The 15,494-nt window shown below is 34.7% G+C and overlaps 1 protein-coding gene across 2 annotated transcripts in view; it reads left to right on the forward strand.

Annotated features, from left to right (window-relative positions):
- The first annotated feature begins 713 nt into the window (after positions 1-713).
- LOC106879764 (syntaxin-6) overlaps positions 714-15,494 on the forward strand; it is a 151,900-nt gene continuing 137,119 nt past the window's right edge. For both annotated transcript variants that reach the window (XM_014929451.2, XM_014929449.2), the window contains exon 1: positions 714-950. Coding sequence is in view for 1 of the 2 variants with exons in the window: in XM_014929449.2 (XP_014784935.1) it covers positions 916-950 (35 nt within the window). In the remaining variant the exon portion in view is untranslated. The remainder of the gene's footprint in view (positions 951-15,494) is intronic.

Here is a 15,494-nt window from a genome sequence, read left to right on the forward strand (position 1 = left end):
TCTCTCACTCTCTCTCTCTCACACTCTCTCTCACACTCTCTCTCACTCGCTCTCTCTCTCTCTCTCTCTCTCTCTCTCTCGCTCTCTCTCTCTCTCACTCTTGCTCTCCCCACTCCTGCTCTTTCTCTCTCTTTCCCCCCCTCTCTCTCTTTCTCTCTCCCTCTGACTAGAGTATCCATATATTTCCCCTACAGCAAGACACCTGTTTCTGTCCCTTTGTCATGCCCTAATCTCTCATCATCTGGTACGAAGCCACCTTCTCCAAGGATTTTTGTCTTGCAAGTTACATGGTGACCTCACTGGTTGCTAGTGCTAGTGTTTGGTAAACGGGAGGGAAATAAAGAAAATCAGTAAACAAATAATTCGAATAGAAGCATACACACTCCCTCAATTATACCTCACGTCAGAAAAGAAACTATAGTTCCCTTTCTGAGAACTTTTTAGACATTCCAAAACATTGATCTTCAATTGGAAAAAAAAATCGTTTTCATTTTAAAGATAGGTAAAATCAGTTTTAGTCATAATGCTATGTCATATACCTTACTTTTATTTTACAAATATAAAGAATGAATTACAGGGAGTTAAAGGGTAAAAAAAAAAAGTTAAGTGCTCATAGGGAAGGGAAAATCCCCAGCAAAATTCTAAAAATAGAAATAATCCTCTGCTCGAATGCCGGAAATTCCAATGTGATGTCATAAATCATATGACGTTTTTGTAATTGAACTTCCGGCAGCAGTCAGTCCAGCTAAAATGGAGTCCCGGCAGTTGCTGAGTGACACCAAATGCTTGATCATTTAACTCCTTCACATATTCATCATATATATCTATGTGTGTCGCACACATATATAATAAGTACTTATTTGACGGACTACCTACTTTACATTATTTACATAAAACGGCTAATGTACATGAAAAATGCCACTCGAAGACCCGTTCTTTGTCGTCAGAGAGTGAGTAGATCTATTTATTATTTTTATTATTGTTATTATCACATCACTTATCCTTGGCCACATTTTTGGATGAGTATGTGTGTGCTGTTTTGCAAAAGAAAAGAAATGCAGCAAAATTCTGGGAAAGTGCGAAAATATGTAAAAGAAACGTAGAAAATATAAATACACAAAATATGTGAACACAGAAATCTTTTCGTAAGCTCTATCGTCTGCTTTTTTTTTCCGCATTTTTGAAATGCACGCGGATTAATGTTCTGTTCTCGTGTGTAGATTACTAAACACCAGTTATGTGGATATATTTGTAACTAGGACTGCGGTATATGTAATTTTACAAATACAGATTATGTGTCTAGACGTACGCATACACACACACACGCACATGTGTGTACACATATATGTGTGTGTGTGTGTATATATATATGTGTGTATATATATATATATATATATATATATATATATATATACGCGCGCGCACGCAAGCTGTATATATGAATTTACAAGTACTACAGTCTTAGATATTTGTATATCCGAATAGCATATGTGTGTATACACACGCACACATGTATATGTATGTGAGCGAGTATATATACGCGCGCACACACACACGTGTGCGTGTGTATATATGCGCGCGCGCACACGTCGTGTGTTGTGTATATATGTGATATATATCTGTTTAGTATTTGTTTCAGAGCGTGCGAGTCAAGTTGTTTTATATCTTACTTTTCTCTCTCTCTCTCTCTCTTATTTTCACAATGTTTTATAGAATGATTAATTTTTCCCTATCAAATACATTTTAAAGAAAGCTGAAGTGACGATTTCGGGCCGTATATTCTAGTCTATGTGAATATTTAGTTGTATCTGACAGATGTACTGAGTTTGTTTCGTCTGCCTGTTATAAGTAGAATAGAAACTGAAAACGGATTATTTAATAACTTTGATCCTCCCCATACATCGTCTTCTACGTAGTTAACTGCCTGTTCGGTTTATATATTTTCACACACGTCCTCCGTCTAATCGGATTTTTAATTGCTATTATATGATCTCGATCTCGTTAGAGTTGCGTTAATTGCCTCGCTTCTCGCTTACGTCTACACTTGTCACACATGAAATTTCCAAGTAAACAGCAATACAAACACAGAACACGCATTTCTTTCGCTTGCACATATACACATACACTGCCGTGTGTGTGTGTGTATATATATATACATACACACACACACAATTCGCAGAACTATTGCTGAATATGTATTAGGTCACTTACTGATCTCACTCTCTCTCTCTCCCCACACACGCACATGCACATATTAATATGTATAATGTATGTGCCTATGTGAATGTATGAGTATATATACGTTTGTATGAATGTATGCGTGTATATATGTATACGCGCACATACACAGACAAACCGAGAAAGAGAGATAGTCACGCCATTAACATGGGCTGTTTACGTGTTAATCGATCTTTGCAGTTCTTATACATAGTTATTCTTTGTCACTCATTACTCACCACGCCTTATAAACATTATTTAGCTACGCCGAAACAACTAGACAGTAAAAGAAACATTCTAAGGAAAAAAAAATAGTATGAATATTAGGGCTTTCCACATATTTTCCGAGATGTTTTAGGTTTCACGCTTATCTAAGAAACACGAATGGTTGGGGGAGTTGATGCAAATGTTGTAGCGCCTGTCTTTCTTAAATAATTCGTTCAGATTTCGCCTCGTTGATTGTTGTTATCGGTTATCCACTTAATAAGCTTTACGAAATATGTCCTACCTCTAAATGATTTTGTCTCTTGTGGCTTACATAGTTACTATTGTATTTTTGCCCCGGGTCAACTCTGATGAAGTAAATCTATGATTAAAGATGGTCCAAGCATGACCTCAAGGGTTTTTTTTTTCAATGTCTTGGATAACATTATCTTTTTTTTTATATTTTATATTTTATTTAAAGACAATCGGATGTGATTTAAGGGAGATCAGTCTGCTCTTTCTAGCGTGTAAAGGGTCCATGTAAATGCCCCTTCTATACTTAAGAATCAGAAAGATTTTGAATCAATTCGTTTATATCAGCGTTCTATCTATGAGACAAAGGTTTTTACTGAGTATAAAAAGTGTGTGTAACTCTGATATGACTAAGACCACTTTATGTAGGTATATATAAACCGTTCAAAGAGTAGTGAAGTAGAAGAAGCGAAGTGCCAGACGAAATGGTCAAACAATATTTTAAGCTTTCACTGGTGCCGGCTTCACTTTTCATTTCATTTCGTCAAATTCCCTTGGGTAGATAAAATCCCGGCATGTATGTACGCTTTAATATTTGCGGCCTTGTGCCAAATTGGCAAATCGATATATTTTTAAAATCACTGTGTGTATTATGAGTGCGTGCATACGATGATCAATGACGTTGGAAAGGATAAAACAGTGTGACCGCAGTACACATATACACACATACGCGCGCGCAGTGGAGTGCCGTTTTCAAGCAGTGTTGCGAGCTAGTTTAGACACGTTGCGGTATCTGGTTCGTGCCTTATGGTCAGAGCTGGAATCGCAGGGCTGTTTCTTTTAATATCTTTTATCGTTACTAAGTCAATACAGTAACTATTGGTTATGCATTATTGTAGATTTAATTTACCATTCACTTTTTCCCGGAAACAAATCTCTTGTTTAGATGATCATTTTCTGGATGGTTGCCCGTGTTCGTTATATTTGCTACCTTTCAACCATTTATATACATCTGTTCACATCACATATGATTCTCTTCAAATCTAGGACGTATCATCTGAATTACACTCAGTAATTGACTGGAGCTTTATTTTATCGTTCTCTGAAAAACGAACGGCTAAGTTGACCTCAGCGGAATTTGAAATACATACTCATTCACATACATACACTCACCCACATAAACTCACATACTCGCATACATAATCACACACACTCACACACGTGGAACTTATAACTCTTGTATTCTGACTATAAATTCTCATTTGTACCTATCATCATAGGTGCATTAGGATATATATATATCAAGAAATTTACTCAAGAACCTAGAAATATTAATTAGGTCTTTCAAAGAAAGCAAAAGAAACCGACATAGGTTCTCCAAATCCAGTCTATTAACAACACAGTGGAGGTTTGTAAGACATTCCAAAGATTCTGCAATCAGAAATGTTTTTAGGTGAATAGATGCACACACTTGAGTGCATGCATCGACTGTTCAACCAACACACGAACTCAACCACATATTTGCAAATACTGGGAACTCTCTTAACCCCAAAAGTTTTGTTCCTTTGTTAGTGACCAGCTTGAACTCTTCAGAAAAACTTGGCTAAAATTCAAAGAAAGATCATACATGCTTGCATACATACATACATGTATGTGTTGGCTGCGTCTCGTGTTTCCGAGCTTGCCATCCAGTTCCTGGGTGTTTGAACCGCAGATGGCTCCGACATACATACATACATACATGCATGTACGATTGTTTATATATTTCTCTACAGCTGAATCCTTTTGCTTTTGTTCATCAGGAGCAAATACAGTCTATGCCATTGATAAGGTTCTGCTTTAAGAACCAAAACATGATTTCATGTGCAAATTCTACATCTTAAAATATATTGAACACTACCAGTGCATTGAGGTTATTTTGACTGATGAATATGATAATGGTTTCAAATTTTGGCACAAGACCAGCAAGTTCAGGGGTGGGGCTAAGTTGATTATATCGACCCAACTGGTACTTATTTTATCAACCTCAAAAGGGTGAAAGGCAAAGTTGACCTCAGTGGAATTTGAACTCCAAATCTAAAGACAGATGATATGCTGCTAAGCATTTTGCCTGGTGCAGTAACAATTCTGCCAGCTCGCCACCTTAATTAATAGATATAATAATATCAATTGTACAAATGCAGAAACAAACAACATGCTTACATAGTACTCAGTATTAAAAGTATGGATAAATCTAAATAATTCAGGATTATTCTTTTGCTGCAGCTTCTTTTCAGTTCATCAAAAATAATTCTCAAACAAATTTGGTAGAATTTAGTGTATATACAGAACGTTAGTAGTTGAAGGATTGCAGGAGAAAACAGTGTAGAAAGAGGATGTAAGTGAGAGGTGAATGTTTGATGCATTTGTACAGTGACTTGGTTTGTCAGTTAAAGATTTATTTCTGGAATTTCAATGAAGAAACTACAGTGAAAACTCATTCCTGAAATTGTTCAGCTTTAATCAATATGTGTTATAATACAAATAATATATGAATAAATATCAAAATACATGGTACACTATTTTATCTTACTTGTTTATTGCTTTTTTACTTGCTACATCTGGAAGAAGGTGCAACTGTTACGAATTTTGAAGGCCTTCTGAGACCAGTGAGTTTGCTGCTAATGTTCCATTTACACTGCAGGAAAGACAGGAGCAGGGAGACGATTCCAAAGAGTTGATCTTTTGAGGAAGGAGGAAAGAGAATATTGGTTAATATAGAAGCCAGGTGTGTGATGGATGCCTCAAGAGATGGAGAGACAAGTGGATTGGGATGTTTAAGGGTTTGAGGTACATGACTAGCTGGCTGCAACGAATTGGACACTGTAAGGTAGAGGGGAATTATTTTGTCTAACATAAAACATGACAGCCTCTCTTGTGTTGATGCCTTGATAAAATGCATCCACTCTGGATGTATTATGAAAAGTGATCAGCTGTAGAAACCATACTAGAAATGAGAAATTGGAGAGATATTTGGTTCTCTGATCTGTTGGGTCTTGCCAAACTGTCCAGTGCAACATGCCTGTGTAGAAAGCAGATGTAAAATGATATACAAATAATCATTGTTTAACGTCTGTTTTCCATGCTGGCATAAATGGGACTACATTAAATATATATATATATATATATATATATATATATATATAGAGTCACTGCCAAACTTTTCTTTGTAAAAGTTAACAGACATGTACTCTACTAAAAAGTATTGAGTGATCCTTTGATTAAAATCTTTTTATTTATAACTTGACATGAAAACAGACACTGTCTCTGTGTGTGTGTAATTATTGTATATGCACACATACATGTAGAGATAGTGAGAGAGACTTTCAACAAAATAACAAAGAATATTTAAAATATATACAAGCAAAATTGTAATAAAATATGCTTTATATCATTTAAATGTTAGATGGACTTATGAATCACTCTCTATATACAGGGTGATTGAAAAGTAACTCCCTATTTTAAAATACTTATAAATTATTTATCAATTGTAATTTTTATAAAAATATGGATATGAGAAGAAAGCTTTTAGTATGCACTAATATAGATGAGTAAGAACTTATGGAAGAAACAATATAAGTATCAGTGGAGGTAGACACATCTGTATTGAGTATATATGCATTTCCTTTACATATCTATTTTCTAGTTTCAATAAGAACTTCAGAAAAAAATGAGTAATTTAGTATCTACCCTTCATTTATAAACATATTCAACTGGAATTTCTGAAATAAATATACAGCCATGTTTTTCAATACGGATGAATTGATTCATTTACATCTGCATATATATAACATGCATACGCGTTAAATGGGATAAATCTGATAATGTACAGATGAATGCACACAGAAATTAAACGGTTCAAATGAACACAACACATATACACATGTAGAAACGAACATACAAGTATGGTAACAACTGAAACATAACAGCTAATGAGCGTGCAAGATGCTTAATTCAAATAAAATGAGAAAATGATTTATTACTATTGTGATTTTGACAATCAACAATTTGAGCTGGATTGAGGGACATTACCAGAGAATCATGGAAGGGTGAAACTATTAGGATTTATACTGAAGAAATATCCAGTTAAGAAATTGTAGACTCTGCATTCTAGTCTTGACATTTTCTTCCTTATTTTAGCTTCTGTTATCTTTATTTCTACTTTAAGAAGGAATGATGAGATTTGAGGAAGATTTACCTGCTGTCATCTGCAAGCTGAATGACTGTTCTCTTCTTGGCTCAAATATATACCAATAATATACTGTGGTTGAGTTGATTGTCCATGACCTTTATTTCTCTTACAAAAAAAGGTTATTGTGTTATCCACTTCCTGGAAACATCAATATTTCCCCTACTATAGTGCAGTGAATTAACTGTAGGGGATGGAAAACCATATTAAATGTTTTATTAGTATGTGTTCGTTTGAAATGAAATGTTTGTATAGGATTACATTAACTCAGTGGTTCTCAGACAGGGTCCATATACAATTTTGTTGTTAAAATTAGTGGTTATATAGGAAATGAATGACGCTGCTTGTAGGACAGTGACACTCATTTACAACTGTCATGTGCTCTCAAGATGACACAAACACACATACATATATAAAATTGGCTCTTTTTTTCAGTTTCTGTCCACTCACAAGGTTTCCATTATAATACATTTACCCCCAAAAATCTATGAGATAACATGACATGAAAATGAATTTTAAGTTTTAAGATCAACCTAACATTCAAATTCAGGTTTGCTGGTATTTTCATTCTGCAATACACAAAATATTTCAACAATTATTTTTATACAATTCCTAATAATATTTAATTATAAAAACTTAAAATGATTTTTTAAACATCAAATGACTGAGGGGCCCACCCAAGTAAAACAGGAATCAAAGGGGTTCATAGGTAAAAAATTGTTGAGAAACACTGCACTAACTCATGGTTTGGCACTTACAATCAATTTTGTTGTGCTTCAGGGATTCCTAGCTAGATAAGTAACCAGCCTTTCTCTGGAAGTTTCCTACCCAAGCTATGGTTTGTCTTGTACCTACTCAATATGACAATTTGTAAAAATAGGTCAAGAAGATATTTTTGAAAATCTATTATTGCCGGTGTGTTGCATTATTTTATTTTCCTTTAATCCTACCAGGAGGAATAAAATAAATAGTGATGTACTGGAGTCATTTCAATCAACTATTATACATTTTCTTTCCCTTGTCATTGCATCCTTCTACATTATTATTATTATGCTAAAAAGCAAAAAGGCATACATTAATACTACATTATATAGAATCTATTACTGAAGAACATTGTCTAGGATAAACACACACACATAGATTAAAATCATACAGTTATAGAAAACATTGACTAATACATAGGTAGTTGCATATAAACATCCATAATGTAGGAAGATAAAATTCTTATTCTTTTGTTGTTTAGTTGGATAGCTAGTCTGGCTGAAGATGGTATTAGTTTGTCCTCAAAGTCACTGGCCAATTTATCTTTGTACTTCTAATCTTTGCAAATTATAATCAGTTATCTTATGGCGTTCAGTTTATCAAAACAATCATTATAGTTTTCTTTCTTTTTTACTTATTATTTTTGGAAGCTATTTTGAGCCTAGAGTTCATAAAGGACGAAAACACTTACAAATCACATGATGGATAAAATGAAATAAAATTACAAAGAATATCTGAAATTGTTAGAGAAAGATTAAATTTTCTATCGCTTTCTTTTTTCTTTGTGTTTATTTTTCTCTATATCATCCTAAATCTTTACCTACCTTTTAGATCTTAATGAATATATTACTCCTTTTCCAAGCTCTCTTTTCTTCACCCTGATCCTCAAGATAATGAGATAATGGTGGAAGAAAAGTCCAAAGAAGGATTGAAAAGTAGTAGCTAGATAGTTAGTTAGATCAAGCCTCAAAGAGCAAGGCCTTAACCCTTTAGCATTCAGATTTCTTTATCAAATGTATTGTTTATTCACATTGTTTGGAATTATGGCACAAACGTAGCTGTGTAGTAAGAAGCCTGCTTCCTAACCACATGGTTCCAGGTTCAGTCAGACTGCGTGACACTTTGGACAAGTGTCTTCTACTATAGCTTCAGGCAGACCAAAGCTTTGTGAGTAGATTTGGTAGACAAAAACTGAAAGACACCCATCATATATACATATATATGTATACATTTGTGTGTCTATGTTACCAGTGTGTTTATGTCCCCATAACTTAGCTGTTTGGCAAAAGAGACTGATAGAATAAGTACTAGGCTTACAAAGAATAAGTCATGGGGTCAATTTCTTCAACTAAAACCCTTTAAGGTGATGCCCCAGCATGACCACAGTCAAATGACTGAAACAAGTAAAAGAAATAAAAGAAATATCTTATAATTTCAAGATTTCAATGGTGTGTTTGTATATTTTTCAATGACATTGTCAGGTAGATGTGAGAAGCTAGATTTGGCTTAGTTTTAACGTAAAACAGGTAGAATATTTAGGCTGGATATGGCTGGATTAAATATTAAAGGGTTAATGAATGAAATGATCAAGATGTATAATGAAACAGCCAGTGTAGAAAAATAGACTTTAAAATGATGATGATTTAAACAGTCATAAAATACTTGTTTAGAGTTATTAAAGGATGATGATGATGACGTATATCATCAGGTCATTTCAGCCGTGTAACCACATGCGTGCTTTTCCCAGACTATTCTTTTCCTTCTCTCCGAACCTTTCAAACATCACGCCCCATTGTTTTTCCCATCTTAAACTGAGCATCAACCTAATGTGTTAACTATGTATATCCTTTTGACTTGTTTTTGTTTTCATTTTTGATTTGCCTATATACATATATAAGTATACACACACACACACACACTCTCACATTTTATATTTGTACAAATCACTTTGATTAAAATGTAAACCGTACTTTAAATTTGTATTGCCAAAGACAAGTTATTTCAGAATTTATGGAGTCAATTTATTCTTGAAAATCTTGTGCATCCTACAAATGGTGACATGCATAGTTATTCACTATTCAGAAATGTTTAATTTTAGGTTTATAGTTTTCTCTTTGTTCATTAACAAAAGCCACAAGGTTTTATTATGGCTTTTGAACTAAAATATATGTTACTTTTATTATCTTGTTAAAGTATATGTGTGTGTATTTGTGTATTTATATATACAGACACATACGTATTCATGTACATAAGGAACACCTCTTTTTTTTTTCAAACTTATATTGAAAACATGACGATGTTCAAGTTTGATTAATGATTTTTATTTTGTATTCCCTTGTTAGTCTTTTGTTTAGTTTGTTACAATAAACTTCCTAGGTCCATCAATGTTTCTATACCTTTCCAGTTTTATCTTTTGGATATTGGTGTTGTATAGCTCTAGATCAAAGCTGATTGAGCAGGTATTTGGCTGAAGAATGTTGTAGCATGACCCACAGATTCATCTCCTCAGTTATACTGTCTCTTCCTAGCTGAAGGTCATACTGCACATTCTAGCATACAGTAAAAAATTGTATGGGGTGCAGCATGATAGTCCAGACAAACTGCATCATCTCAAATGTCTGGTCTCTCTTATACGCCTGTATATTCTAATGGTGGCCACATGGAAGTAGGCAAGGTGGAGTGCATCAGTAGCTGTTCTTCTACACTTATTGTTTGTTTCTGTATGTTTTTTTCTTTTATGCTTGTCAAGGCTGAGCTAGAATGATAATGTCTATTGGTTGTTGTTGTGTTGTTGGAGTAATGCTCCGGGATTTTGTAGTTGTACTCAGATGTTTAGTGGTGATTTTTTGTTTTTTTACATAATGACACAGACTGTATGTCTGTGTGTGGTGGTGGTGGGGGGAGAGGTTAAAGCATGCTGTGGCAACAAACTGTGCCCTTTGCATGTCCAAGTGGTCTAAGGCAGTGCTTCTCAAATTATCTGATGTGGTGAACTGGCAGTTTTTTTTTTTTTTTCCCCAATGTGCCACGGACTGGTAATATTTCTTAGTAATATTAATTTATACCGGAAACAATATATTTAATGAATATAAATAAAAGTTGATTTTTTTTTATCTTATATTTATTTTGTAAACAAATAATACGATATTACATAAGCATTTTATAATGTTTCTTTCTTTTCTGGAAACTCGCCGTGTACCGGCAGCTGATGGCTCGTGGACCAGTACAACATTCTTCAGCCAAATACCAGTGCGCCATACAACTTTGAGTAGCACTGGTCTAGGAGATTTAAAAAAGGTTGGAATAGTTATGCAGCAGTGTCTGGAGAACAGTAGGAGGATGTGTGTGTGTGCTGTCATTTATGTATAAGGCTATCTGCACACATTCTGGGTATGTGAAAAGGCTGTATCAGTAAAGGTTGAAAAGAATGAGTAAGAAGATGTATGTTTGTACTCTGTTTGGTATGACTCGGATTCTGCAGGTGCTGTTTCTGTATATTACATAGGCTTGGCCGCCTGATGAGTAATTTGCTTATCAGCATTTTGTGTTGAATGGATAATGAGGAATGGAATTAAAAACTTTGCTGATGTAAATGCTAGTTAGTGTGTGTTTGTGTGTGTTATTTGTAGTTGAGGCCATCATTAATTGTCTGTGTTCGTCTTGTGAGTAGGGTGGTTCTTGGGCATAGTGATTGGTATCTGAGTGTGATCTGGAGAAGAGGATTTGTGTGTTAGTGATTTTAAAGATTAGCCTTTCTAGACTATTTGCAAGCATGCATATGTGGGTGATAGTTATTTGATGTTATTTCATTTGGGATTTGGTAGAGCTTTAGATTTGTTATAATTTTTTTCCAGCTTTAAGAATCAATGAATTTGATGAGATTAGAAAGAGTAGTTGGGGAGTGCAGTGATTCAATCATGCTGCTAAGTGTTTTAGATGAACAGGTGTGGTTTTGTCTGGCCTGATTTTTGAGAAATGTCTGATCAAGGTATTTGATTGACATTGTAGTGTATAGATACTATTTGAAATTATTATGGCTACTCTGTAAAGTGGTTGGCACTAGGAAGGGTATCCAGCTGTAGAAACCATGCCAAAACAATGGAACTTGGTGTGGCTCCTAGCCTTGCCAGCTCCTGTCAAACTGTCCAACCCAGTGGTTCCCAAACTTTTCAGGCTGCCGCCCCCTTGGCACCCAGGCCACATTCCTAGTGCCCCCACCCCAGCTAACCATCACAAACATTGACCTCTTTCTGAAGCAAATTCAAAGCAACTGTATTTCACAAATAAAACTTAACCTAATGAACCCATTATTTTGTTGTTTTACATGAATCACTACCCTATTATTGCCCCACTTTTTACATGAATCGCTACCCAATTATCACCCAACTTTTCTTCAATACCCCCTTAGAATTTTCCACTGTCACCAGCAGGGCATTACTGCCCACTTTGGGAACCACTGGTCCAACCCATGCCAGCATGGAAAACAGACGTTGAATGATGATGGTGGTGGTGGTGGCCACCGTTGTTATTGATGCTGCTAATTACCATATATAGTGTGTTTTACTATTAGTTTTGTGTTTTATGTTCAATATAAGTGATTGCCAGTTGTTTTATTTATGCTTTTTTTTGGTTATTTCATTATTTAGTTGTTTGATGCTGACTTTTATTTCAGTTGTGTGTATTGTGTTTGAGGTTGGCTATTTCTGGGATTGTAGTTTTTATGTTGCTTTGTGTGATATGTTCTTTTGATGTGTTTGTAATTATTTTATTGAGTGTATGAACTGCAGTGTCTATGTTGGTGATCGAGTATTGTTGAATTCTAGAAAACTTAGTGGAACTTGTTCCATTGTGTTATTTTTTCTTTTTTCTTTTTTTTTTTTTTGAAGTTTGTAAAAGTGTATTAGCTTTCTTCAGTGTTGTGTAAATGTGTTGTGATAATGAGTTTGTGGTCCAAGGAGAATTAGGGAATTATTTGCCAAGTTATTTCGAGAGTGTAGGGAGCAAAAGGTGATATCTGAGGAAGAGTCGTTGCAGTTGGCATGGTAAGATATCTTGGTGTGGTTTATTTAGAATATAGAGTTGAGTTGGGATGATACTACATCGCTTGTCTATTCTATCTGATATCTAGGTGGTGTTGTGTGAATGTTAAGTGCTCTATATGGAGTATATAATCTGGTGGGATTGGTGGTGGGGATGGAGTTGATGGTATGCACATGTTTATTGTATTAATGTGCTTTGTGTTGCTAGTTCTTTTGTATGTTGAAAGCAACCTGTGTTTCTGCTGTAAAGTTGTTTCGAAGTAGCTTATGAATGTCATTGTGATATCTATATAGTGAATGCAAGATTTTTATGTATGTTATAAGACCACTACAATTGTCAAAAGTGTCTGTCTACTTTGGTTCTAATTTGGAATGTTGGCTGTTGTCTTTCACTTGTAAGAAAGTTTCTTCATCTTGTAAGAAATGTTGGCAATGATAAGTTTTTTTCACTTCCTTGAAGATGTTTTTAATGCTGTTTGTCTTGTGTCAGACTTTCAAAGTTTATTTTTGTATGTGTTACATTTATTTTTAAGTATATTCTGTGCAGTTCTGTTATTTTGAAGGCACATAATGGTACTTCCTGCTTTTAATGTTGTTGTTGGTGTAAGTATTGTTTTTCTTATAAATTGTATTTTTCTGAAGTGTGGAGTTTTGTGTGTATTTTGATTATTTTGTAAAAAGAAAAAACAACTTATCTTTGTTGTGCTTTTGTTCTTCAGTTGTGAACTATGCATGCTGAAAGATAATTTTTACATGTTGAGTTTATCATTCAACTGATACTCTAACCATGACTATCCAGTCTTTTTTTTTTTTTGTACATACTCAGTATTAGTCTATTATGTGTGTGTGTATGTATATATATATATATATATATATATATATAATAGTAAGGTAATATTTGTAGAAGATTTAAGGCAGCGAGCTGGCAGAATCATTAGCATATTGGACAATTTTGTCTGACTTTATGTTCTGAGTTAAAATTTTGCCAGGATCGAATTTGCCTTTCATCCTTTCAGGGTCGATAAGATAAGTACCAGTTGAAGACTGGAGTCAATTTAATCAACTTATTCCTTCGCCCAAACCAGCTGGCTTTGTGGAAAAATTTGAAACCCATATTTGAGGAAAATTTTGCTGCTATTTCTTGCAGGTTGAGGAACTGAATAGAGGTTTCCTCTTTAGCTCATATGAATGAAGTGATTGTAATGTGGGTTGAGCAGCAAGGATCATGAGAATAGTGTTACAGATTAGGCAGTGAGTAGGCAGAATTGTTAGCACACTGGGCATAATACTTAGTAGCATTTCGTCTCTCCTTACATTCTGAGTTCAAATTCCACCAAGGTCAACTTTGCCTTTCATCCTTTTGAGGTTGATGAAATGAATTCCTGTTGAGCACTATAGTCGATGTAATTGATTAGTCCCCTCCCCCAAGTATCATGCCTTGTGCATTTAAGATTTAACTGTTGATTCCAAGTTACTTCCAGCAATCAGTAAATGTTCTCATCTGTCTATCCATTTTACAGGTTTGTTTTAAGTGTTTTATTAATTTATTTTTAATTTAAGGCTATTTTCTTCTCACCTGTAGAGTTTATTGTTTAACCCCTTAGAATTTGGATTGCTATATCAAATATCATGGTTTTTTTATTCACATTGTTTTGAATTAATTATACATTATTTCATTGCTTGAAAATTTTGATGATATAATTGTATATTTTTAGAATGACATTGTAGAATAGGCAGTTGAGATCGGATCCGGCCAGTTTGAACATAAAGCAGATGGGATATTTGGGCCAGATATGGCCAGTTTAAGTGCTAAAGTATTAAATCAGTTGTACACAAACCAACCAATCATTACTCGAAAAAAAGTCTGTGAAATTGCCTTGATGTTTTCCCATCCCTATGTCCTTATTACATCTACTTTCCTACCTTTCTATTTCCACTTTATCATTGACCTTCTGTGAAACTGCATCTGCTTGATCAACCATTCTTCTCATGTTGCAAACCTTTATTATCAAGTTATTGTTGTGCAGTTTCTTTTCACATTCCTTTTCTGTAAGTAACCCTCTCCTCAAGCTACCCTTTATGTCCACCTGAGCCAATCTTACATGTGTCTTTTTATTTCTTACTAACCTTACTAATTATCCCTCCCTGTTCATCTTACTCTAGGCACAATGTTTATGAATGAATGAAAAAAAAAAGAAAGGTAAAATGTAAAACATAATTACTGAAGCTATTTATAATCTCAGGGCTGAGTGTTGCACCATTTTGCTTTTGTTTAATAACCTCTGCAAACACATTTTCCAGCTTTGTGTGTTAAAGTATTAAGCAACATTCCTAGATTATTGTTGTTTCTTATAAAGGTAAATAAGATGTTAACAAATGAAACCTGCAACATACTTTCAATTTCAGGGAAAATATGATAGCTGTAACTTCTTATATCCTCAAGCTGTTAGATCAGGTTATGAAAGTTACAGAGAGGGTCATAGCCCAACTAATTAGGGAGCGAATCAATTTAGATGAGATGCAGTTTGGGTTCGTGCCAGGTAAAAGCACTACTGATGCCTTATTTCTAGTGAGACAGTTGCAGGAGAAATACCTAGCTAAGGATAAACCTCTGTACCTGGCTTTCGTTGACATGGAGAAAGCCTTTGACAGGGTCCCCCGATCCCTTATCTGGTGGTCAATGAGGAAACTTGGGATAGAAGAATGGTTAGTGAGAGCTGTGCGAGCCATGTACAGAGATGCTGCCAGTAAGGTGAGGGTTGGAAATGAGTACAGTAATGAATTCCGGGTAG

The sequence above is a fragment of the Octopus bimaculoides genome, chromosome 10 (assembly GCF_001194135.2).
Source record: "Octopus bimaculoides isolate UCB-OBI-ISO-001 chromosome 10, ASM119413v2, whole genome shotgun sequence".
NCBI lineage: Eukaryota > Metazoa > Mollusca > Cephalopoda > Octopoda > Octopodidae > Octopus > Octopus bimaculoides.